This window comes from Cibotium barometz, chromosome 11, assembly GCF_041138505.1.
Source record: "Cibotium barometz isolate CiBa-2024 chromosome 11, ASM4113850v1, whole genome shotgun sequence".
In the NCBI taxonomy this organism is placed as follows: Eukaryota; Viridiplantae; Streptophyta; class Polypodiopsida; order Cyatheales; family Cibotiaceae; genus Cibotium; species Cibotium barometz.
Genome location: NC_141056.1, coordinates 39,971,773 through 39,997,875, shown reverse-complemented (window position 1 = coordinate 39,997,875; position 26,103 = coordinate 39,971,773). Strand labels below are relative to the sequence as shown.

Here is a 26,103-nt window from a genome sequence, read left to right as displayed (position 1 = left end):
CTGTACATGTCACCTTCGACACCATCTACTGCCTCCAGTCGCCCAAGAGCCTGCCTCCTCTCTCAGTCGCCACAGCAGCCACGCCTGCTACCTGTCTCTGGCTCTCACGTCGGCCCTCCAGCAGCCACGAACACACGAACATCAACGCTTCCCTTGTCTCCTTCTTGCAGCTGCGCCCCAGCGCTTTTTTGCTTTCTCCTGCAGCTACGCCAGAGAACTCTCCGAACAACACCGCCTCCCCTCCTTTTCGTTTGCAGCTGCGCCGACTCGTCAGCTCTGCTCACCTCTGCGCCTTTGCAGCACCACGCTCTCCAGAGCCCAGTAGCTCTTCACGATCACCAGCTCGGCCTTCAGTCGCTCAGCTTCTCTCAGTCGTGAGCCCGGCTACTCTCTCTTGCGCCTTGCGCCAGCTACGCTCACCTCTGCGCCTCTGCAGCACCTCTGCAAGGTGTCTTTCTTTTAGACCTAGACTCTCTTTCAAATCACAAGAGCCACCTCTTGTATCGCCTCTGCAGCTTTTTGTGTTGAGGTGGCCACTTCTCTCCCGTATAATCACCAGCCAGCTTGCTTCCACGCATCAGAGCCGCCCCAGCAGCCCAACGTCCAGCCGTCGCCTCACACCTTTGCGCCTGCCTTCGCTGCAATTCCAATCAGAGCCCCCTTCTCACAACACGGCCGCCTCACCTCTTGTCTCCAGCTGCGCCCACCTCCACGATTCGCCAGCTTCTGGATGGTATGCGCTGGCAGCCACTCACGCCTTTACGTGGTCTTCAATATTGCAGGCCACGTTGACATTATATTTTATTATTTCTTGTAAGACCTACAAGATGGTCACCATATGCTTTTTACACCTATGCTAATTGCCACCTTGGCCCCTTTATCACCGATTATCCCCCATGCTTTCCACACACCTTTTTCAAATGCAACTTTCCAATGCCACTTTAATTTTGGACGCATACACACTTCAAGACAACCGAGCAGCTGATTTCATTTTCAGCGGACCTCCAGTAGACTACGTCCGGACAGGCCTGTACGTGCTCACATCAATACCATCTACTCTGTACACCTGGCAATACTCTCAAAAGCAAAATCTTCACACACGCCATGCACACATATGTACACATTTCCAACTCCTATTTTGTCCACACATATTTAGCAACCCCCTACTTCTGCTGAGACATTCATGTCCAGCAGCTGTATAAACAGGGATGAAATATTCAGATCTTCCTCTATACTCTCCACAACCTCCTGACATGCATCATAAGCTTCCTGATCTTCTTCTTTCACGGCTAACATCAATCGAGCAAAATGTTTCTTCAGTCGTAAACCATTCACTCTCCTTTTATGCTTCTTTCCATTCAAATCAGCAAGCTGATAACTCCCATTATCAAATTTTCTCTCAACTTTATACGGACCTTCCCACTTTGTCTGGAATGCAGTATGAAAAGTACTATCCAGCTTGCTATTATACTTGAGAACCAGATCACCCTCTTCAATTTCTTTCTGCTCCACCTTCTCATTCTCTCTCTCGTCTTTTCAATTGCATAGCTGCATAATGATCAAATGCTAGCTCTCTGTCCAATTGGACTGTTTGCAAGGCCAGTAATCTTTCTCTGTAACAATTAATAGGCTCATGTCCTTCTTCAACCAGGAACTTCAAAGCTGGAATTTCCACATCAATAGGCATGAGTGCTTCTTTCCCATAAACCAAATGAAAGGGTGAGAATTGTGTACCAGTTTTTACTGCAACCCTGTATGCCCATAATACACGATTCATCTCTATATCCCAATTCTTGATATGGCCTTCTGTCATTTTGGTTATCATCAGCTTAAATTCACCATTGAATCTTTCATTCAAACCATTGCATTGAGGGTGATAAGGAGTGGAGTACTTGTGGTTGATATTCAATCTTCTGCATAAATGGTCAACTACCTCTCCTCGAAATTCAGGTCCATTATCTGATAATATCTCCAGAGGAATACCAAATCTGCAGCATATATGTTCATATACAAAATCAGCCACTTCTTTACTATCCACTCTCTTCACTGCCTTCACTTCTGCCCATTTTGATAGGTAATCCATTATCCACCGCAGTAAGCACATAACACTTTCCTCTGCCTGTCCTGGGAAGTGGTCCAACTGCATCCACTCCCCATCTTTCAAAAATGTCATACACTAGCATGATATTTCTCGGCTCCATTTTTAAGATTCTCTTCCCCATTCTCTGGCACTCATGGCAAGACCTGCACCAGTGCTGAATATCCTTCTGGATGGAAGGCCATACATAACCCTCCAGTAATACCTTCTGCAAGGTGATCTTAAATGCATAATGACCCCCACATGCTCCCTCATGATTTGAAGATAGAATATAATAAATCTCTTCCCTCCAGGGAATTCTCCTCAATACCTGATCAGCTCCTTGCATGTATAATTCATCTCCAATCATGACATAATGCTTACTTTTCCTGATAAAATGATACTTTTGGCCTTTTTTGAGCTCTTCAGGCAAGCGACCTGAGAGTAAGTAATCCACCACTCTGGACAGGTATTCCCTCCCTCTGTATAATGGCTCTTCGATTTTTGCAATTACTGGATCCTGATTAATTGCCTCCTGAGCCAACTCATGTGCCATATGATTTTCCTCCCGCTGCACATGTTGAATACTCCATGCTGTAAATTGATGTAGCAACCTTCTAACATCAGCCAGACATTCTTTTAATCTCGGATTCTTTGCTCGCCAGCTACCCAAGACCTGCTTTACTACTAATAGAGAATCTCCCTTTATGATTAGCTTTTGAATTTTCTGTTTTAAAGCAGCCTGCAACCCTTGAAACAATGCTGTGTATTCAGCCTCATTGTTACTTTCAGCTTCTAGAAGTATCCCATCCTTTAGAATCAGCACGCCTTCTGAATCCTGGATTATATACCCCCCGGTGGCTTGATGTATACTCCTCTTATATGAACCGTCAAAGAATAAAACATGAGCTCCAGGAATGATAATTTGTTCCTCTTTTTCTATTTTTGAATCCACTTCCTTCACCAGTATCGGGCCATCCTTGTATGTTAGAAGATCTGCCAGAGTTGCCTTGCAAGTATCTTCAATCAAAAATGAGAAATCATACTCTTGAAGCTCCACTAACCATCGCATCATACCTTTTGAGAGTGAAGTACCATTCACCAGCTGAGGGAGTAGAGTATAATTTGTCAGCACCACAAATGGTTTCATTAGGAGATATGACCTGAATTTCCTGCAAGCATACACCAGACTTGACAAAACCAATTCAGCCTCAGTATATTTCCTCTCTGCTTCTGTCTTCACTCTACTTGCATAATACACAGGCTTCATATATCTGGATTCATCTCCTCTTTGCATTAAGATTGCTCCAACTACATCCGGACTAAAAGATGGATTCACATAAAAGACCTGAGAGAAATCCGGAGCTTTTACACTGGAAATACTTCCCAATACTTCTTTCACTTTCTCAAACACTTCCTCACATTCTTCATTCCATTGCAATGGTTCTTTCTTCATAGCCTGCTGAAGAGGGTAAAGCAGTTGAGACATTAAAGGAACAAATCTTGCCATATATTTTACCTTCTGGACAAAAGTCTGCAGCTGCCTGGATGTTGATGGTGCAGATAATAAGACAAGAGCTTTTATCTTCTCTGGATCAGGTTCAATTCCATTTTGAGATATCATATGCCCCAATAGCTTCACCTTTGAATATCCTAAATGACACTTCTTTGGATTCAGCTGTCCACCTGCATCATCCATTTTAGAAAATACTTGCTCCAATTTATTACCATGTTCCTTTTGAGAACTATATACACATATATCATCCAAAAAAGCTCTCACAAAATGATCTGTAAGAGGTGCAAGTACTCTGTCAGTGTTTCTCTGATACCACGAGGGTGCATTTTTCAAACCAAATGGTACTACTCGGTAACAGAAGCAACCCCACGGTGTAATGATAGTGGTTTTAGCCTGATCTTCCTCAGCAATTGAGATCTGAAAATACCCAGAGAAGCCATCGCATACACTATACCTCTCATATCCAGCTACCCTGTCCAAAATATCATCAATGAACGGCAGAGGATAGTGATTGCTTTTTGTTGCAGCATTCAGAGCCTTGTAATCAATACAGACTCTCCACCCACCTGTATGCTTTGGAGTAAAGACCACTGGATTTGCCCAATCTGAGTGATCTACTGGATAAATTAACCCTGCTTTTAACAACTTACTCAACTCCTCTCTTAATACAGGCAATAGCTCTCTATTTATCCTCCTCAGTTTCTGAAACACTGGCCTCACACCCTCTTTCAATACTATAGGCATTGGTTCACATTTGAATCCTCGAATCTCTTCATATGAAGTAATGAACAAATGAGGGAATTTATGTATTACCTTCATATACTCTTCTTTCTCCACTGGCTGCAATCTAGGATTCAGCATGCCCTGTAACAGCTTCTCTTTCTCTGCACTGGGTGATGGAGGCTGCATCAGACTATCCATATCTTCAAGTCTGCTCTCTTCTTCCTTCTTTAACTCCTCTTCAGCTTGCATCACATGCTCATTTTCTTCCTTCATTATTAATGATACCTGACTCTCATCATCAGAAGTAGAACTCTCTTCTTCAGTTTCACTATCTGTATACTCATCAGCACTTGTTTCTTCAGGCTCACTCTTCATTTCCCGCTTACTACTCATATTGAACTTCCTGGCCCTTCCTCTCTTATTATGTACCGTTATAGTCCCTCTTCTCCAATTTTGGATGGCACCCACCTGTCTGAGCCAAGGTCTGCCCAAAATCAGTGGATAAGCTCCCAAACCAGCCGGCATAATATGGCAATTTACGTTGCAAACCACACCAAAAGCAGTCACTGGCACTTCTGTACATATACCCAGACACTTCACTTTTGCATGATTTGCCAAACGGAGTCTAAAATCTGAACTAGCATTCAGCTTTAACCCCAATCTCTCCATACAGGACTGAGTCATCACACTGATTTGTGCACCGCCATCGACATATGCTTCTCGAACACTCACATTTCCACACCAAGCATCAACTGATGGACAAATATCAGGAAGGTCTTCCACAGACATCAGCTCCATTTCGCCTTGTGTGGGCTCCTGCTCATTTACTTTCCTCGGATTTGCCAACTTCTTCCACTCTCTCTTAAGTTTCGGACACAATCCAAGCAATTGGGCAAAAGTTATATTGGCTACCCTTCCCTTTAAATCTCCCATCAATGTATACTCCTCCTGACCTTGACCAATATGCAAATCTGAAGTTTTATAATGTCTTCTTGGCTTCCTCTTCTTCTTCTCTGATTGAGGGCTTATATCAAATTGGACATGTTTACCTTTCTTAGAAAATGGTTCAGGTTCTGCCATTGTACTCCTCGTCCTCTTGGCCACAGGCATAATCTCTGGAATGGTCTCCACTTCTATCAAGCTGAGAGCCGGTCCCTTTCCTTTATCCTCCCATTTAACTCCACTGGTAGAGGGTTGATTTGGATCTTTTACTTCAACACTATGATCCCCCGATCTATCATTAGTCCTCTGCATCACAGGATACATTCCACCACCTGCTCTGGGCGGTTTGTCACATTGAGGGCTGATATGTCCCCGCTCCCCACAGTTCCAGCATTGGACATTGCTTAAATAGTAGCCCCGTCCTCTCCCTGTTCCTCCCATATTCCCTTCACCTGTTGACATATTGTCCCTTCTATTATTTGGTGCACCTCGGCTCCTTCCCTTTCCACCTGCTTCCATCCAGTTCAAACTTAGAGACTTCATAAGCTCCACTGCATCATGTATGTCCCTCTTCAAAGTGTCCTCCTGTTCAGGAACAACAGCAGCTTCCCTTTCAGGATGTATACTCTCAATCTCTGGCATCTTCACAAACTTCTTCAGCTCTTCCTGTATTCCCATCTGCCTCAGACGCTTCACCTTCCACTCCTTCTCTCGAGCTACTCTGACAGCCTCCTCAAAGCTATCCAGGTTCTTCAGCTCCACCTTCAGACGGAGGGTTGGCTCCAGACCAGCCACAAACCGGTCTCTCTTTATCATCTGCGGGGGTACTTCAGGAATCAGAGCCTCACACCATAGACTCCACAGTCTACCAAACTCTATCAGATACTGATACACATCCTGACTGTCCTTCTGCTGAATGTTACACAACTCCTTCCACACTTCATTCGGACTCCTCACACGGGCAAACTGTGCCAAAAATGCAGCTCTGACTACACGGTACTCAGGATCCTGTTGATGAATGTTCCTGTGTGTAGTCACAAACATCTGTAGCCATGTTTTTGCATCACCCTGCAAGCAATAAGTCAAAATCTGAGAAAGGATCTCCGGGGTTGCCCTGTCCTTCATCAAGGCTGTAAATTCCATCTTCTCTAGAAACCTGACTGCACTCTCCTGTGGCAATCCCCAATACTCCGGAAAATCCTGAGCCATGTTTCCAAATCTTGCTTCACACAGCCCCTGTCTTCTTTCACAAACCAGAGGAAATCTGCTCCTTTGTGGAGGCACCAAAAAGTGATGGCACGGAAGCGGTAAAGCTATCTACGCCCTTATAGGGTGCCACACTTCCACACACGCATATAAACACACCAGAACACCAGACCAAAGAGCATGAACAAGACTTGTATTTCAGATCTGGCTGTCACAACTTGTATCCAAACAAACAATGAAACAAAAAAACTCTCTGGCATCACCAAACACCAACCACAGCTAATCAAGAGAATTTACAACTCTGGCCTGAGTCTCCAGAAGAGGATAATTCTCCAGAGAAACCACTCTCTCTCCCCACCAGTACACTGCCACACATACTTCAAAGGTGGCTTTTACCTTCGACCTGTCTCTGTCAGCAGCTGCACCAGCTGTCTCGTAGGCGACTCTCACTTGCCATCCTTCGCACCCAGATGCCGTCACAAGCGGCTTCTTTCCGAATGACCAAGGCGCTCCCGGTTGCACTTAGCCACTCTGTGCAAGGCGGCCAGCTACCACAAGGCTCTATGCTTTTATCACCAGCCAGGCCTTCTCACATCGTTGGCGGCCACCTCTCCTTTTCCAAAGCGCCTGTCTGCACAAGCACCCGCCCATGCACGCCTCTGCCTCAGCTCAGCTCTTCTCGGATCTGCTGCTCTTGACAAAGCGATCCTTTATATTCCTTGGCGGCTACCACACCTGTCAACAGTCTTTTTTTTGCTGCAGCGCCAGAGTGACCTTCACGCAAGGTGGCTAGCTTCACTTGCCTGCACACTGCAGAATCCTTATCACCAGGCGACTCTTTACCTCTCTCGCCTCTCTTCAGCAAGGATACCCGCCAGGTTTTGAAGAAGCCTCTCCACAGTATTCACAAAGCGGCCCTCTGTACATGTCACCTTCGACACCATCTACTGCCTCCAGTCGCCCGAAAGCCTGCCTCCTCTCTCAGTCGCCACAGCAGCCACGCCTGCTACCTGTCTCTGGCTCTCACGTCGGCCCTCCAGCAGCCACGAACACACGAACATCAACGCTTCCCTTGTCTCCTTCTTGCAGCTGCGCCCCAGCGCTTTTTTGCTTTCTCCTACAGCTACGCCAGAGAACTCTCCGAACAACACCGCCTCCCCTCCTTTTCGTTTGCAGCTGCGCTGACTCGTCAGCTCTGCTCACCTCTGCGCCTCTGCAGCACCACGCTCTCTAGAGCCCAGCAGCTCTTCACGATCACCAGCTCGGCCTTCAGTCGCTCAGCTTCTCTCAGTCGTGAGCCCGGCTACTCTCTCTTGCACCTTGCGCCAGCTACGCTCACCTCTGCGCCTCTGCAGCACCTCTGCAAGGTGTTCTTTTAGACCTAGACTCTCTTTCAAATCACAAGAGCCACCTCTTGTATCGCCTCTGCAGCTTTTTGTGTTGAGGTGGCCACTTCTCTCCTGTATAATCACCAGCCAGGCATGTCTTTTCAGCATTTAAATGCTATTTAAACAAGTCATGGAGGGAAAAATAACCAGCCGACCAGCATCTTCCGGGGGGTATAAATACCCAAGGCATAAATCAGTTCACTCATCTCATAATTCACAAAGTGTTGGAGCTAACTCAAGGGCCAGGACAGCCAAGGAGAAGCTAACGCAAAGGGTGAAGGAGTGAAGGTCAAGGGCAGAGGATTCTCCTCAGCGAAGAAGGTTCAGGTTCAATCTTTTATTTTCAGATTTGCATCATATAGTATGCGGAAGCTTTGGAGAAAGATCGGTACTTCAAAACTCAGAAATCAGCACTCTTTTTGTGACGGAAATTAACGCACAAACTGAAAGGAGAGGTGCAGAAAATAGCTAGAGAAGGGGGAGATGGAGAGGACACAGTATTGGGTCCCAATTACCCTCTGTAGGGCCCCCACCACGGATGGTGTATTTGCTTTATTAGAATGATGTAAATCTGAAAACAAATACAGAATTCTTGACCTTTTCTTGGCTGGGAAAACCCTGCCCTTGACCTCCAGAAGTCCACCTCTTTGCTTAGCAATCTCCTTGGCTTGTCTGGCCCTTGATTGGCTTGAGCTCTTGGTGAATACTGAGATGATTGATGGGATTGTGGACCTCTCCTATTTATACTACCCTTCAGGGGCAGTCGGCCAGCATAAGAGCAGGCGGCCAGCATCATATTCCCACGATTGAGTATTTTCAGCATTAAATGTTCAAATAAATCCCAATAAATGCTGCGTTTTTCCCCTAGCAAGCTGGGGAAGCAGGCGCTTGCTTCTAGAAGGCTGGGCATAGCCTTTGCCCACAATCCATGGGCTGGGCAGCCTGTATGGGCTGCCCCATACAGCCCTATGAACGCTGTAACCTCCTGAAAATGACCTTATTCTTGCCTTAGGGCTGTCCCACAGCCCTTCCATGGCTGGTGGGTCCAGCCTGGGCCTTCCTGGCCCTCATGGGGATGGTTTCACACCATTCCCATGCCCATACTAAGCTCTGGGGTAGCCCTATGGGCTGGCCCCTTGTCCTAAACATAATCTACTCAGTGATCTGGCATCCGGTACCATACCAGATACACAGAACGACTGACATCATTCTAGAGGGAGACTCACAGCGCGGACTGGCACTGTTTCATGTGTAGGACAGTGCACACCTGACCTTAGACTCTTGTGCAGGACAATGCACACCTGACCTCGAACATCTGAGATGGATCCCTGGCTGACTCGTCCCGGACTGGGCTCACATGGGACCAGTTCACTATCCCAGGTCTTGCACCTTCTGTACAGAAATGTCTACGTGGCATCCAAGTGTGGGATGCACGTGACATCCCCTTCTGCTTAACTTGACGGAAGCTGCATAGCCTCCAAATAATCCGTCAATAATGCCGGATAGTCTTCGAAAAATTCTTTGTCGAGCCATACCGCTTCATGAGTTCCTCGGCCCTGAAACTTCGTGAGGAACTGTCGTAGTCTTCGGCCTGAGCCATGCTTGAAACGGTGGAGAAGGATCTGTTCTGGAACCATTACTTCTCCGTCATCAACAATGTTTGGTTCCGCTTCGTCTTTGACCTCTGAAGGGGGTGGACCTGCATATGGCTTTAACCAACTAACATGAAATACATCGTGCATAGTCCAACTCGGAGGTAGCTTTAACTGTTTCAATCTTTGCTTCATTATCCGAAGATAAACCCAATCTCCTTCCGAAAACTTCATATCCCTTTGGTCTTTATTGGCTTGTCGAGTGTAGGCCTCTTGTGCTTTAGCCAATCTGTCTTTTACTGACTCTAGGATCTCCTCGTAAGACTCCGTCACTCTGCTCGTCTCCGGTACTGAAGACTAAGTCCTGGTTAACAACGACTGGAAAGGTCTTCCAAACGCTGTCTCATATGGAGTCCTGCCAATAGCTGAAGAAAAAGAGTCATTCAAAACAGCTTGAACTAAAGGCAAAAACGATTCCCACTTACCTTGCTGATCGTGGATATAACACTTCAGCACATCAAAGGCCAACTGGTTGTATATCTGTGTCTGGCCATGTGTCTGTGGGTGGAATGCACTGGAAAAATTCAGCTTAGTACCAAAATTATCAAACAATGCCCTCCAAAAATGACTGGTAAACTTGGCATCTCGGTCTGACACTATGGTTCTAGGAATCCCGCCAATCGGGTACCAATGCCGAATGAATAACTGGGCAACATCCTCGGCGGTCACATTGGCCCTGCAAGGAATAAGCATAACAAATTTGCTAAACCTATCAACAATAGTTAAGCACTGCATATTACGCTTACTCAGACTGGGAGACAGATTTGTGACAAAGTCCATCGAAATGTCTTGGAAAGGACCCTCAGGAATTGGCAAGGGTTGTAACAACCCTATCTTCTTTCCACGAGGAGCTTTCACCTTTTGACAAATGTCACAACGTTGTACATATGTAAACACATCACGCCTCATCTTTGGCCAAAAGTATTGCCGTTCTAATTTCTCCAGAGTCGAATTCATGCCCCTATGACCACCTGTAATGGCGTCATGGGCAGCATGGAGAAGAGCTGCCCGGAATGACTTCATGACACATAGTCAGCCTTTGTAGAAAAGCCAACCATCGCGTATCAGAAAATGGCATGGTCTTGTGGCATCCAATGCCTGTTCCCACTGAGTACCGATTTCCTCGGAATCCGCGTACGTGTGCTTCATGTCCTCTAGTCCTGTACCAACAAGGTCAAGTCTAGTGGTCTGAATCGTAGATACTTGTCCCTTCCTGCTCAAAGCATCGGCCACTGGATTGGCCTTTCCTGGAAGGTACTCAATCATACCACCGAACTGCTGGAATATCTGACTCCAGCGGTGTTGTTGATCACTCCATTGTGCACTTGGCATCATCTGAATCCAGCGCAATGCCTGATGGTCAGTGCGAACCTCGAAGTCACGGCCATATAGGAAATGTTTCCAATGTTTCAAGGCCTGTATAAATGCTAGGAGTTCACGATCATAGACTGAGTAGTTCTTTTCGGCGGGCAGTAACTTACGAGACATGTAAGCTACTGGATGACCATTCTGTTGCAATACACCTCCAATTGCGATGTTACTCGCATCGGTGATCACTTGAAATGGTTCGTCCCACGAGGCAAGGGCTAAACAAGGCGCTTCTAATAAAGCCACCTTGAGGTTCTGGAATGCCTCCAACGCTCGTGGAGTCATTCGAATCTTTTGCCTTCTTGTTTTCACTCCCTTTAGCAGATCGGTGAGATCTGCTGAGAGATCAGAAAACTTGTCAATGTGGGTGGAATATGCCTGGCATATACCCACAAATGATCTAATGTCATAAGCTGTCTGAGGTACTTTCCGGTTAACAATTTCGGCCACTTTAGCTGGATCAAGTCGAATGCCTTCAGCACTAATTATACGTCCCAAGTAATGCACCTGGAACAGATAAAATTCTGACGTCTTTTCATTGACGTAGAGCTCGTTGCTTTCCAGCAACTTAAGGACTTTCTCCACATCAATGTCATGCTGCTCAACTGTAGCTGAAAATATGAGTATGTCGTCCAGAAATATGAACACACACTCTCCAATCAAATCCCGGAAAATACGCATCATCATGTGGTTAAATGTAGCTGGGCCCGTTCTGTACGGAAGGCTGTCTTGGGGATGTCCCCCTCTACAATCCATACCTGGTGGTACCCACTCTTTAAATCCAGTTTGGAAAACACCTTTGCTCCATTCAGCCTCTCGAGTATATAGTCAATTCGAGGCATCGGGAATCTGCTCTTGATAGTGAGCTTGTTGAGTGCACGATAATCGACACACAACCGAGAAGACCCATCTTTCTTCTTGACAAACAAGATCGGTGTTGCAAATGGCGATACGCTGGGGCGGATGAAGCCAGCTTGCAACAATTCTTGGAGTTGGCGGTCCAACTTCGATTCCATTGCCTTAGAAAGGCGATACGGAAACTTGCTTGGGGGTTCCGAGCCTGGGAGGAGGTCAATCCTGTGATCCTCTGGTCTAGATGGGGGGAGCTGGGGAGGGAGGCTGTCCTGAAGAAAAATCTTCTGGAACTTTTCATGGAGAACCGAGTACTTCTCGGAAGCACTGGCCACCGTCTGGGCTGTCTGGATGTAAATCATCGCACACTGTGCGCCTTTCCTGACTGCTCGCTTAGCCTGCAAGTGGCTTATGAGCGGAAAGTTTGGAATACCTGGCTCACACTTAATGGTCACCGGGGTGTTTGACACATTCCGATTGATCTGGAACGTGTGCTTGTCCCACTTGACATCAAGAAGAAACTTGTGAAACCACTGGATACCCAAAATTATGTTTGCTCCTACAAGAGGGGCAACCATAAAGTCACGTACAAACTCTATGCCCTGAATCACTAACTTAGCACCTAGAGCTTCATACTTGACGCTCGTTGTCATACCTGTGCTAAAACCCTCAACCTGTTTGTCCACCGGAGTTAGCTCGAAACGGGCACGCCTAGGGGCCTGTTCCGTGACCACATCCTCTGTGCTGCCGCTGTCAAACAAGACAACGACTCTCTGGCCACCTATGTAGCCAAAGGACTTGAGCAATTCGTTGCACTCATACTCCTGGTCATGGGCGCCCTTCTGCTTATCTTCGAGCTCCCGGCTAATAATTGCTCCAATTGAAGCACCGGGGTTTGAAGAACTAGGGTTAGTCGCTGGGGTCTGTGTGGGAGCTGAGCTCACCACACGGAAGCTGTGGAGGCAGCGGCGGCCTTTGGAGGCTTCTTCGGACAATCCCGAGAAGTATGTCCTTTTGTATGACAAAAGAAACATCTACCCTCCTCCTTGTACTGAGAAAGCTCCTCAACACTCAACTTGCCACCTGTCTTGCCTGCCTCCGCTTTCTGGTCTGGAGTAAGCTTAGACGCATTGTTCGAGTTTTTGGAGCCAGAGGCTCCCGGGCTCTGTCCTGGGGAAGACCCCGTCTGGTTCTGGCTTTTGCCCCCCCGACGTGTTAGTCCTGGGAGAAGCCGGCTGGGAAGTCTTGGGCTTGCCACCATTGTGTTTCATTTCTGCACTCTGCGCAAGCGAGAGTGCGTCCTCAAAGGTGGCTGGCCTAAACATACGCACCTCCCATTGGATTTGCGTGTCCAGGCCATACAAAAATTGCCCTTTCTTGTCTGTATCAGATAAGCCTAATTGTAGACACAAGGTTGAAATTTTATTGGCAAACTGAAGGACTGGTTGCGCGTTCTGACGTGCTCCCCTGAACTCGTCTTTGAGTCGCTCAAGGTAGTGGGGCGGTAGAAACCGCTGCTTAAGGTCGCGGACGAACTTGTCCCACACATAAGCTGCCATACTTGCTCTGGTGTGGGCATGAGCCCACTGAGTCCACCAAGGAATGGCCTCACCTTCCAAGTACCAACTGGCTAAGATCACTCTGTCAGTATCTGTTTTCCTAACTGCGGCAAAGTAACCTTCAAATTGATGTAACCATGAATAAAGAGTTGTGGGATCGAGTTTACCATTATGCTTACTGAAATTCATTTTCTCGGGAAAATGATTGGAGGGCGCCGTCGGTGTCAATCTGGCGTCCAAAGCTCTGAGGTAACGCTCGTGTTCCACGTGTCGCATGGCGTCGTCTTCTCGTTGTCAAATCTCCAATGCACGCATCAGCAACTCAAGCAAGGAGCTTGGCTGCGGCTGTGACCCCGCGAGAGGGTCCCTGTGACGAGGATCTGGTATCTGGGATACGGAACGAGAGGGAGGAGGAGATGGAAAACGCGACGCTGGAGGGCGGGTACGCTCCTCCAGAGCCAAGATCCGCGCCTTTTGCTCATCCAACTTGGCTGTTTGTTCTGCGAGTGCTCGCATCATCTGCTGGAACATGTATGTGACACTCAAGCCGGGTGCCCTAGCTGGGCTGCCTGGTGCACTCTGGTCCCAGGGTTCTGGTTCTCTCTCGTCCCCGAAGCTCGCCATAGCAGGAAAATGCAATTCCTTTCCGGAACGCAATCTGACCATCCACTATCTGTGGGAGACCTCCGGAGGCTTCCGGAGGCTATAAACCAACCGTCCTTCGAGGGACAGGAGTCACTCCGAAAGGGGTAGTCCACCGGCGTCTAAAAACCAACCACACGAGCGAGAAAAATTTTCTTGTTTTCTTTGCTGAATCTTTGTCTTTGAAGTAGGCTCTGATACCACTGTAGTATGCGGAAGCTTCGGAGAAAGATCGGTACTTCAAAACTCAGAAATCAGCACTCTTTTCGCGACGGAAATTAACGCACGAACTGAAAGGAGATGTGCAGAAAATAGAGAGAGAAGGGGGAGATGGAGAGGACAGTATTGGGTCCCAATTACCCTCTGTAGGGCCCCCACCACGGATGGTGTATTTGCTTTATTAGAATGATGTAAATCTGAAAACAAATACAGAATTCTTGACCTTTTCTTCGCTGGGAAAACCCTGCCCTTGACCTCCAGAAGTCCACCCCTTTGCTTAGCAATCTCCTTGGCTTGTTTGGCCCTTGATTGGCTTGAGCTCTTGGTGAATACTGAGATGATTGATGGGATTGTGGACCTCTCCTATTTATACTACCCTTCAGGGGCAGTCGGCCAGCATAAGAGCAGGCGGCCAGCATCATATTCCCACGACTGAGTATTTTCAGCATTAAATGCTCAAATAAATCCCAATAAATGCTGCGTTTTTCCCCTAGCAAGCTGGGGAGGTAGGCGCTTGCTTCTAGAAGGCTGGGCATAGCCTTTGCCCACAATCCATGGGCTGGGCAGCCTATATGGGCTGCCCCATACTTGCCCTACAGCCCTATGAAGGCTGTAACCTCCTGAAAATGGCCTTATTCTTGCCTTAGGGCTGTCCCACAGCCCTTCCATGGCTGGTGGGTCCAGCCTGGGCCTTCCTGGCCCTCATGGGGATGGTTTCACACCATTCCCATGCCCATACTAAGCTCCGGGGTAGCCCTATGGGCTGGCCGCTTGTCCTAAACATAATCTACTCAGTGATCTGGCATCCGGTACCATACCAGATACACAGAACCGTTTTGTGCGTTATTTTCGTCGTTGCGAAAAGTGTGTTGATTTCTAAGCATTGAAGTTACTGATCTCCCCCAAAGCTTCCGCATGTAACATTGGTATTAGAGCATCAAGCTCAGCAAGGCTAAACACTGATTCAGTCCCATATGAAGGTGTACAGGTCCAAGGTACAGGAAAGTGCACCCAAGGCAAGGAACACAAGACAGGGAATAAGGAACACAAGACAGGGAATAACTCCCAGGAGGTTGGTTGGTGGTGTTCCACAAAGCCCAAAGGGGATGGCAGTCCTGTGAGCTAGGAAAGGCTTTCGGGCAACGGTTCCAAGGGAGGAGGATCCTCCAAGGGGTGGAGTGAGTGCCATACTCATTTCTCAGGAATGAAGACCAAGACGGTGTTCAGAGACAGGGCAGGAACGGATTGGGGACTGGATGGAACACATGCATAGATCTTCTTCAGAGTTAGAGTGGATTTGGAGACCGGGCCCCGGGTATTCAGTGAAAAGGTTGCCTCCAAGGGGTGGAGTGAGACTCATTTCTTAGGAATGAAGACCAAGACGGTGTTCAGAGACAGGGCAGGAACGGATTGGGGACTGGATGGAACACATGCATAGATCTTCTTCAGAGTCAGAGTGGATTTGGAGATCGGGCCTTGGGTATTCAGTGAAAAAGTTGCCAGAGTAGGAAGGATGATAGAGGGACTCTGAGAATAGAATGGGATGATGACAGTCATCCAAGAAGCAGATTGGAATCCCGTCATCAAGTTTAGCAGAGGCCCGAGGGGGATGTCATGTGCACACACATGTACATGCTAATCTTAGGGCTAATCTTGGAGGCAACATGATAAAGACTCACTAGAAACACAGATTTTGGAGCATTGTTTGCTGTTTTGGCAAGGAGAGTTGACCAGTAGAGGACATGGGGACTGTCGGCCTGTACACAAAAGAGCAGGATCCAGTCGGCTGCAGCATATGTTTATTAATGTCCAAGAGTTGGCCGACCAACAGTGGGCCAGTTCACATGGTCACTTCAAGGCCTATAAATCGCTTACAAGATTTTGGCCAAGGCCATCAACCGAAGCCTTCAACTTTTCCTCCCGAGTTGATTCACGATACTCAGACAGGTTTTGTTCAAGATCTGAGCATTTTGGACAACGTCTTCACTTTTTGGGAGGAGGCGATTGCTTCGACCAAGATGTGCTAGCAGGATCTCACTATGCTCCTACTAGATTTTGAGAAAGCCTACGATAGAGCTGATCGGGGCTTTCTAGAAGGGACGATCTCCGGGATGGGATTTCCAAAAGGAGTGGATTCGTGGTGTTTCCACACTTTACTCGGCTTCTCACAGTCAAGTTCTCATTTAGGGAGCCAGAGGTGACAGATTTCCCCTTTCTCACTCGGTCCGAATGGGCTACCCTCTAGCACTGTATCTCTTTCTATTTGTTGCCGACGCCATGACGAGTTTTCTCTCAGCTCAAGAGACTCCCCATCCGTGAAGGAGCTGCTAGACTCTGAGTTCATAGATGACACAACGGCATACTTATCAGGAGGCGAGAAGAACCTTCAAAGATTTGTAGAGGCGATAGAGATCTATGGAGGCTAAGAGTACACAAGAGAAGGTTCAATACTTTGGACTTTCCTTTATGCTTCTTTTGCACTTCTGTATAGTCAAGTGAAAAATGTGCCTATGGAGGCTAAGAGTACACAGGAGAAGCCGAAAGACAAAGAACAAAACAAAGAGTCTGAGGAACTTCCTGAACAATACTGGGTGCATCAAAGCATCAAAGGAAGAATTGGCTACATGATGCACAATGGGACATCTATGGATTGGAACAGCAAGTTTGGCTGCTCAATAATCTAATTGAAGATCAGATAGAATGTACTGTTACGCAAAAGATATTCTCTTTGATGTAGGCATGTATGGAAGTAACAAAGGAATTAGTTGCACACCTGACCAAGACCATGTACGGGACTTGTACACCTGACCTTGGACGCTTAGAGTGGAACCTTGGCCAACTTGTCCCACACTAGGACCAGTTTCCACTCCAGGTGACAGGTCCTACACCCACTTATCCAGATATGTCCACCTTGCATCCAAGTGCGGGATGCACGTGACATGAAGAGCATCAGCCATGTAGGGCACCTCATGTACTGGAGATCAAGGAAGCATGTGCAACCAGTCAGCATCCGAGCATACTATTTTGCTTTGCTGGTCAATTGAGAATGAACCCACCCTTTACTATAAAATAAAAAACTCGCAGGCACTTATCACCCTTCTGCTGTTACAGGCGAAAGCTCTGAGAATCTTCTTTCAGCCCTAAACACCATCTAGAACATGTTGATGCAAAAACGCAGGCAGAAGGGAGAGTATATATATATATATATATATATATATATATATATATATATATATATATATATATATATATATAGAGAGAGAGAGAGAGAGAGAGAGAGCTAGAAATTCAGTATTTCATATGGTACAAAAAGGTACATAAATCCTTGCAGCCATGGGCTGCCTTGAAAAGGTAGTAAAATACCTAAACTAATCTCTAGTTCTATAACCCAACTCAAAGGAGTTGAATGATCAAAAACGAAACTAATCTCTAGTTCTATGACCCAACTCAAAGGAGTTGAATGATCAAAACCGATGAGCAATTATGCCTGTCTCGAGGAGGGTGATGGATTTGCATTGCCGAATCTCCAAGTCGTCACTGCCCTCTTGGGGAATCAAGTGGATCAAACCCTTTCAAGGCCTCTTTGGCATGGCACCCGTAGTCATAATCTCGTTGTTGAAGGTTGCTCTAAGGCCGCCTTCCATGAGATCCTATTGACGAAGAAAAAAGGAGATTGGAAGCTCGTCCACTCCCGGGCATTTGCCCCTAGGAAGTGCCGTTAAGGCCTCCGCTAGCTTCTCAGCTGTGAAGGGAGTCAATAGGAAAGTCTGGAGAGTAGGGGAAACCACCTCTCTCGTATGCCGCTAGACCTGCTCTCGCGCATCCACCACCTGTGAGGAAATGAGGGCACCCATGGGAAGGGATCTGAAGAAATTTGTGGCTATGTCTCTCACATAGGGGGGTTTTGAAACGGTAGATCCATCCCGGCCTTGTAACTTGCGGATACCATCTCTTCGCTTGTGTGGGCCTGCAATCTCAAAGAAATCCCCAGTGACCCTATCTCCCGCTTGCGTCCATAATGAAGAAGCTTTGGCATGGTATCTGTACACCACCCTCCGCTCTTCTACTTAGTATGGGCTGTGGCCAACTGATCCTCAATCCACGAGCTATCTAGGGAGCTCTCTTGAAGTCACTGAAGAGAAGCAAGGCCTCGGCGAATGCTCCTCTCTTGCTCACAAAATCTAGCCAATCTACTTTGTGTTACCTCTTGCAGTAAACTGCTAATCTCACCTAGGCTTGCATTCAAGGTGCTTGTGGTTGATCTTGAGAGAGACTCCAACCCCTCCCAAAGTTGCTTTGTCCTGCTGCATATCTTGGAGTCTTGGATGAGGTTGTCAGGGATCGCAGTGCTCAAGTGTCTGTCTTGCCTCTAGGGATCCTCTAGAGACAAAATAACCGGAGCATGATCGGAGAAAGTAGTGTCTGCCAAAATACCGATCATGCCCCATGACCGTAGGCTCACTCCTCCACATAGAATCTATCAAGTTAGGAAAGATTGGGGCCAGTGCTCCTCTTGTCAGACCTCGAGAAGCACAGACTCTCAGGGCTGCATCCAAACTCTGGTAAATGCCAAGGGTCTTGCCCCCTAAGAGTCAGGATTAGCTCTTCCCAAGCAGAGTTACTCTGAGCCAAAAATTGTAGCCATGCTTCCTTTGAGTCTATTGGCTATCCTTTGTTGACCCTATCATGTTAAAGTCTCCACCCATACACCAAAAGTCGGCTTGTGGAAGGGACTAGTGAACTCTACTCCAGAAAGTGGCTTTGCCTGTAGCGGCATTCGGTGCATATACATTAAAAAAGTCTACATAGTCCTCTCCAATCCTGATGGTCACCCATTGAGCCCGACCAGTGTCAATGGTGCTTGAGTCAACTACTGTTGGCAATAGCTACTCGTTGACTGAAATACAAACTCCCCCCTACGTCGTGGAGAGGCCAAAAGAGGGGGACCAAAAAGTGTGGCTCCTCCCCGGTAGAAACTTCCTGCAACGGCAGGTACGCCCCTCTAAAAGATGGTGCTCGTGGAGGAAGAGGATATCAATGGGTTCCCCAGTTGCTAGTTGTTGCTCTATGAAGCTGCCATTCCATCCGCGGTGTTGCACTCAAGGGGAAGAAGAAGATCACCGCACCACTCTTTGGCGTGAGGGCCTGGAGTGATGAAACACCATGCAAATCCGAATGGGAGCCACTGTCTCCTCGAACATATCAGTTCCTTCGACGGGCAGACATTGGAAGAAACTATAATCTACTGGCTGCCCTAGAATCCTAGGGGGGCTGCTTGGCAACTTTGGCGGGAGAGCTCTCGTTGGAGAGGCGGCAATGGTCATCTCAACTGGCTTCGAGAAATGATGAATCAAGCAGCGGACTGAACTTGCGAGCTGCCTCTGCCCCGGATCTGGCGTGGCGGGAGGGCGGTGAGAATGCTCTAGAGAGGTGGAAGGAGGGGGGACAAGGGGCTCCGAAGGAGTTGGATCAGAGGAAGCTGTTGAGGGGAGAGCTGAAGCCGAAGGTTGAAAGGGGCGCGGGGGGGGGGGGGGGGTGTGAACAGGGTAGTTGAGGGGTGGAAGAAGGAAGAGGAGGGGAGGAATCCTCCTGCGAGGGAGGGGGAGGCCGGGGATGCGAGTAAGGGTCCGCCGAAGGCTCGGCAAGGCCAAAGGGCCTCACTGGGATTTGAAAGGAATCTCCGTGAGGTAAACGGCCTCCAAATTGGAGCGGTTGAAGGTGGGTTCCTCCAGGTAATTGGGAGGTGCCCATCATTGTCGGGGGGTTGTTAAGATAAATGCTCGGAAAGCGGTTCTCTGACAAAACCGTATCCTCCTTTGCCCTACAAGCCTGGTGCGCTCGGCGGCGCTGCTCGGCTCTGGAAGTCGGCTAGCAGCTACGTCTTGGGCCAACGGTCTGCAACTCTCCTGCATCAGTGGCGGTCGTGGCCAGATTTTGGTGTTCTGCTGCTTGGGGGCCAGCTTCCCTCCCACCCGCTTGAAGAGGATCTGAGCTGGGACCCGCCGGGGGGCGGGGGGGGGGTGGGGTCTCTTGGATTGATGGCGAGGACAAGCTCTAGCGAGACGTCTCATCTGCCTGCATATGAAGCATTGGCTTGGGAGGCTAAAGAACTCTACACTTTGTAGAATAGGGGTTTCCCGGAGGCAAGGAAGAGATATGACATGTGGCATTGTCTCCGGAGAGGCTATGTAGATACGAAGGGATGGAATCCTGGACGCGTGAGCAAGAACCGAAGCAGCGGTGGAGGGGTGTTCCATCACTCTCTCGATAGCACCACCTACTATCGGGAGGAGGGGAAGGTACTCCTTCCTAAGGCCTAAGAAGCAAGATTGTCACAAGAAAGCCTAAAAGGCCAACCAGAGGGTTGGATGCTGGGTTGAAGCCGTGCTGCCACCTTGCAAAGAAGGCATGGGCCTTATGTAGTGCGACGGGGCTCAGCTCCATGACTTTGTCCGGCGCTGCTAGCGAGGCGAACTCAACTTGGTAGTAGCCACGTCCCAAAGGATGAATATCAATGACCTTTCCAAGCGCGCCAAGGAGGCTAGCCTGTAACAGATCCTTGAGCTGTGCGTGCCAGGCGGCTACCCACAATCTTGCATACCAAGGTGGCGGCCTCTAAGGATGAGACTGTTGAAGTGAGGAGATGGAGATCCGCTTCTGAAAAAGAGAGGCAAGGGATGGCAGCCTCGTCCGGGGATGATGGAGTGGTTGCCATGGAGTCTTTCTGGGGGTTCAAGACTAGAAGAGGCCGAAACTTGCCGAAAGGAAAAACTGCCTTGAGAAAACGCTGAAGTGGAGGCGATGAGGGGGCATGAGGAGCAGGAAGGTGAGGGGGGCTTGAATGAAGGAAAAGGAAGCGGAGGTGGAGCGGCCAACAAGAGTGACGCGAGGAGCAGGGGCGGAAAGCAGGGAAAAGGAAAAAACCAAAACTGGGGCGCTGTACGGGAGAGGAAAGAGGGCGGGCGGGAGGCGGAAAAGAGGGGGGAGGGGGGGGTGATGGACGAAGGAGTAGAAAGGAAAAGGGCGGGAAGGAGTCAGCAACGGGGGCTGGAGGGCGGGCAGGGGCGGAAGGGGGGCAGCGTGCAGGCAAAAGGGAAGGAGAGGGTGACGGCGAGGAGGGGGGGGGGTGTGGGTCACAGTTCTGCATCAAAGTTACAGTCGTGTTTTTTATTCTATCCTGCCAGGATGGAGATTGTTGAAATGTAACACGTAGGAGATTATTCGTGGCATTGCCCTTCAGCCAGTGAGAGTAGTTAGTTGCTTAGGAAAGCACTAGCATGTTGACCCTCCGCCTGATATTGTGACTCATGGGTCTTGGTACTTATGGTTGTATGGTGGATGTCCTATGAGATTTCTTCATCCTGGTGTGTGGGAGTGGATTGATGCAGCCAGTCCTATGAAGAGTCTGCCTTTTTCAGCTTCATTGTCCATAATGCAAGGCTTCTTCTACTTGGACAGATTCAGAGGACTCCTACACTCAGGCTGCAGTGGGAGAGCTATGACATCACCCCATTGATGCAAAAGAGATTTCGGCACAGACTTTGGCACCATAAGGGGGAGCCAGATCTCTTCCACTTCTTTTGGTTATTCTTACATGGTGGCCTTCCCATTAATCAATGGAGGGCTATTTTTGGAGTAGACCCCGCCTACCCTAGATGCGCGGTAGCATATGGGGGTGTAGAGCTGCTCAGAGGATTTGGGGCTTTATAGCTCAGTTTATGTGCAGGTCGAGGAGAGAGAGCATTTATGTTACTTGAGGTGCTATTGCTTGACTCACTCAGTCCGGTCCATAAATACTTTTTGAGGGCAGGGATCTGGACACTGCCATAATGATATGTAGAGGTGTGGCCCAACATTGCATGCTACATGATATTTCTCATACACAATATAGACCATCTCTGCAGAGGATTGATACTACTTGGGAGGTCATTGCGAGTATCATAGCTTGGCAGATTTGGAGGATCAAATGCACCGAGGACATTGAGGGCACTTAGATATGTGACATTCAGTGCATTTGTACTATATGGGGAGATATTATTCACACTCTTATGGCCACATGGGCTTGCATACAGGGACCATCCAGATCTGTGCATGCAAAGCGCACTGTTTTCGTGAGGGAGTGGGATCAAGGGATGTTTTTCTCAACGACCCCCATAGGACTGTCTTGGCACCTTTGTGCCCTTAATAGAAGTCTCCTTTTTGCAAAAGGAAAAAAGAAACCTTTTCATCATTTCTGTTAGTTCTTTTCGAATAATCTGCAATTTATTCTAGCTATGTTGCAGATATTTCTTCATGTCAAACTTTGAGGTTCTTTCATGCTTAAATAATCTCAGCGTTTAAGGCCTCAAGCATGGTATGATTTCTATGAAAGACTTGTAACACACTTAGAAAACTGTGGAGACTCACTCATGTGATTCTTAGAGAGGAGTATGATTGCACGTGTTTTTTTTTGCCATGATTGTTTATGTTGTCTTTGCATCACTAAGCTGGGGTGTGCTCCCTTCATTGGCATTGCAATGCAGAGGCTCACTTATTGCACCAACTACCATTGCAACTCACTATCTCCATCAAATATGGAAAGGAGCATCGGTTGTTGGTCTAGTTTGGTTTTTACATCGATGGAAGAGTAATGTTCTCTCCAGATTGCTTGCCAATCAGAACTTGGCCAGTGTTGAGAGGGAGCGCTTTCATGCATTAGACAAGATCTCCTCAATGGGCCTTTTTATCCTTGGTGGAATGGGTGTTGCAGAGACTTGTGGCATAGCTGTTCAGTCCATTCTGACCGTTGGAGGAGTTGGAGGTATTGCCATGTTTGTTTTTTCAAGTTTGCTAGTTAGAGATTCCAATATTTGTTTGTGTGGCTGGCAAAGTGACTTAAACTTGCAATGGCTATCACAGAATAGCTTCTGAAATATCCAATAAGCAATAGAACTGGCCAAGATTTATTTTTCTAAATCAAAATTTTGGTTTGTTTAGTTTTGCACGCATTTATATTTCCTTTGGTGGATTGCATGTTGCTACATACACCTTGGAATGCTGGAACTTATTGTTTTCCTTTGTTAGAGCTTTCACACAGCTATGATGGCTGTTTTTGCTGAAAGAAAAGCTGTGTCACACACCTCCACACCATTGACGGGTTGGGCCAGTCAGGAGGGCGCCTAGGGTAGCCCGTGGCTGCCAGTCACCCATGTGTGAACTCTGGCAGCCTGACCAGCCCGGTCGGGCAACTAGGGGCAGGTCAGGCAGGGCTGTTGTGAGCAGGCCAATTAGCTCACATTGTGGGGCCCTATAAAACGGAATCTCAGCCCCTGGTCAGAAATCGTCAACTGTCCTGCACTCAGCAGCTCTTCTCTGCGCATCAAGGGAACAGGTGTTTGGAAGAGGAAGAGGGTCTTGCAGTCAGCGTTTTCACCAGGATAGCCACGTCTGCAACTAGGGTTGAGATAAGCAGGGATTGGATCACCTTTTGTACACGAAAAACGTTTGGTTATATTTCATTCATTGTACATAATACAAAGATTGGTGTTAGGGTTTCTAGTGTGTGCTTGTTTTCTGTTGCATTTCTATCTATGTTTATCCAATCACAACACTAGCTTTGCAGTTTGTATTGGAGCCTAAGATACCTGCAAATTTTTATTTTCTAGCATCCCATGTGCGTTGCATACTGATTAGGTTTAAATCAAGTGGACTTTCAGGTTTGGGACGAGTCAGTTGGTCATAAATGGACTGAAAAGCCTATAGGTTAATGCTTTGCACTATTATAGGCAAACTCTTAATATTGGTATATACTTTTCTGAATCATGTAGTTTGCCTCTTGCTAACATATGCAACGCATACTTCAATAATCTGATTGACTTGTCTGACCATCCGTGTGTGGATGCTTAGCTGTGCTCAATGAAACCTCGAATTCAACCTTTGAAAGACATCCCTCCAAAAGTGACTGGAAAAGTCACTAAACAATGCTGGTTGGTAGCCCATAAAGTCTAAATGAACACTTCATAAATAGGCAAGCTAACTTGGGAAACTTCACATTTTTCTAGGTTGACGTAAAATATGCCATTTTTTTCAATGGATCAACTACCACCCACACGTAGTCATATCCTCTATGTGTCTTGGGTAGTCTTGTAATAAAGCCCATTGAAATACTCTCCCACATGTCACTTGGGTTCTCCAATGAATGCAGCAGACCGCCTACCTTAAGATGTTTCGCCTTTGTTACTTGACACTCCTAGCACTTTAAAACATGATTTTGCACACACACACAACACCCCCCGAGCACCCCCCCCCCCCCTCTCCCTCTTCCTCTCCCTCCTCTGTGCCTCCAGAAGAAAAGATCCCTCCTATTAGACATCTGAATGAAGCAAACTGCAACTCTATGCCGAGGGTGAAGTAGTGCAAAAAACCCTCAGGAGGGATACAGAAAACAAACAAAAAGGGGCCTCCCTCTCAGGCTGTCTGCTCTCGGAGCGAGTCTACGTTGGTGGAGGGGCTGGAAAAAGCCACGCTAGGGGCTTGTAATGTGAGATCAGTCTGTCACCCCCTCTAGTGAGGAAGTGGCCCAGGCTTCATATGTGCAAGGAGGCTGTGCGACATTGCTGCATCAGCTCCGAGTCGCGTACGAGGCACTTCCATTGTCCTCAGAATGTGTGGATGATGTCCGTCGAGATGGAGTGGATTGTTTCTGTGGGTGGTGTGGTGGAGCCATCAATGGCCTCTTTGCATTTGGCCCGCCAGATATTTCGGGCTCCTATGTCGCTGATGAGCTCCGATCTCTTGCTCACTCTGGTTTCCGGGGTCCAGTGGATGACTGGGAACAAGGAAGCAGAATAGCCGAGATCCGAAAGTGTGAACTTCAAGGTGAGGCTTTTGCCATCCTCCTCATAGAGTAGAGCTGTGTCCTCCTCTGTGGCTCAAGAAATCGCGCCCCATGTAACGTAGTGGAGAGTGTTGGGCTCGGATGTGAATAGCATGAGAAACCTCACCAAAACTTCCGGGCCTTTGGCAATCCGAAAGGCAATGTCGCTGAGTCTTCATTAGGGCGCCAGATTGGCTACACAAGGATGGGCATCTTGTGATGTTCAACCACGTGCTCGCTGCGAGGTTGTGATGTGCCAACAATCATAGCAATAGAGTAATCTTTTGAGGTTGAAAGTTTCACCAAAGCCGGTGCTAGTAGTCTGGGGAAAAACTAGTGGATAGGCTCTGGGTCTACCAGTAGGCAGTCGTCGCCATTAAGCTCTTGTAAAAAAAGATGTTGACCCAAGTGGACCAAGTATATGAAGAAAAGAGTACCGGGAGCCTCCAAACAGATGGCTGGGTCTCTTCAATGCCACTTTTCCTAGATCCAATGTAGACGCGGGCCCTCTTAGAACCACCCCTTGGCGATTTGTGGCATCCAGTTGGACTCCCCACCTCTGGCCTTTGTGGTTGGGAATTAGTGTGGATTGATACCTAGTCCAGGTGGGCCGAAACTGAGCGAAAGGAGCCTTTGGGTGGATGGTCGGGTCCCTCCAATATCACTCTTTTGGATGTCACTAGAGATAGGCCATGGGGCAGCCCGTCAAGAACCACCCCTTGGTGATGTTTGGCATCCAAGAGGACTCCCCACCTCTGGCCTTTGTGGTTGGGAATCAAGGCCTAGTAAGGAGCCCCAGCACATGAGGATAGTGTGTTTCCACAACCGCAGATGGCACATGGACTCCTTGCCTTTCGAGGTGGCATACTATCCGCTAGCGTGATGACTCACGAGAAAGAGGTAACCCACACAAAATAAGGGGAGTGATGCCATGGGAGTGTGTGACTCTTCAGGGGGGTCCTTCTCCAAAGGCTTGCAAGCCTCTTTTGTTGCAAGGGGAAGAAGGGGGGTGGGGGTGGGGGAATGTGAAGAAGCAAAGCCATGAATCCACCGCTAGGGTCGGATTGCAACAGATGTGGCCCTAGGAGATGTGAGAGGAATAGG

The 26,103-nt window shown here is 48.0% G+C and overlaps 1 protein-coding gene across 2 annotated transcripts in view; it reads left to right on the top strand.

Annotated features, from left to right (window-relative positions):
• The window catches only part of LOC147634166 (mechanosensitive ion channel protein 1, mitochondrial-like), a 105,289-nt gene that overhangs the window by 21,988 nt on the left and 57,198 nt on the right, over positions 1 to 26,103 (top strand). For both annotated transcript variants that reach the window (XM_086805312.1, XM_086805314.1), the window contains exon 2: positions 22,667 to 22,944. In XM_086805312.1, the coding sequence (XP_086661438.1) occupies positions 22,667 to 22,944 (278 nt within the window). The remainder of the gene's footprint in view (positions 1 to 22,666; positions 22,945 to 26,103) is intronic.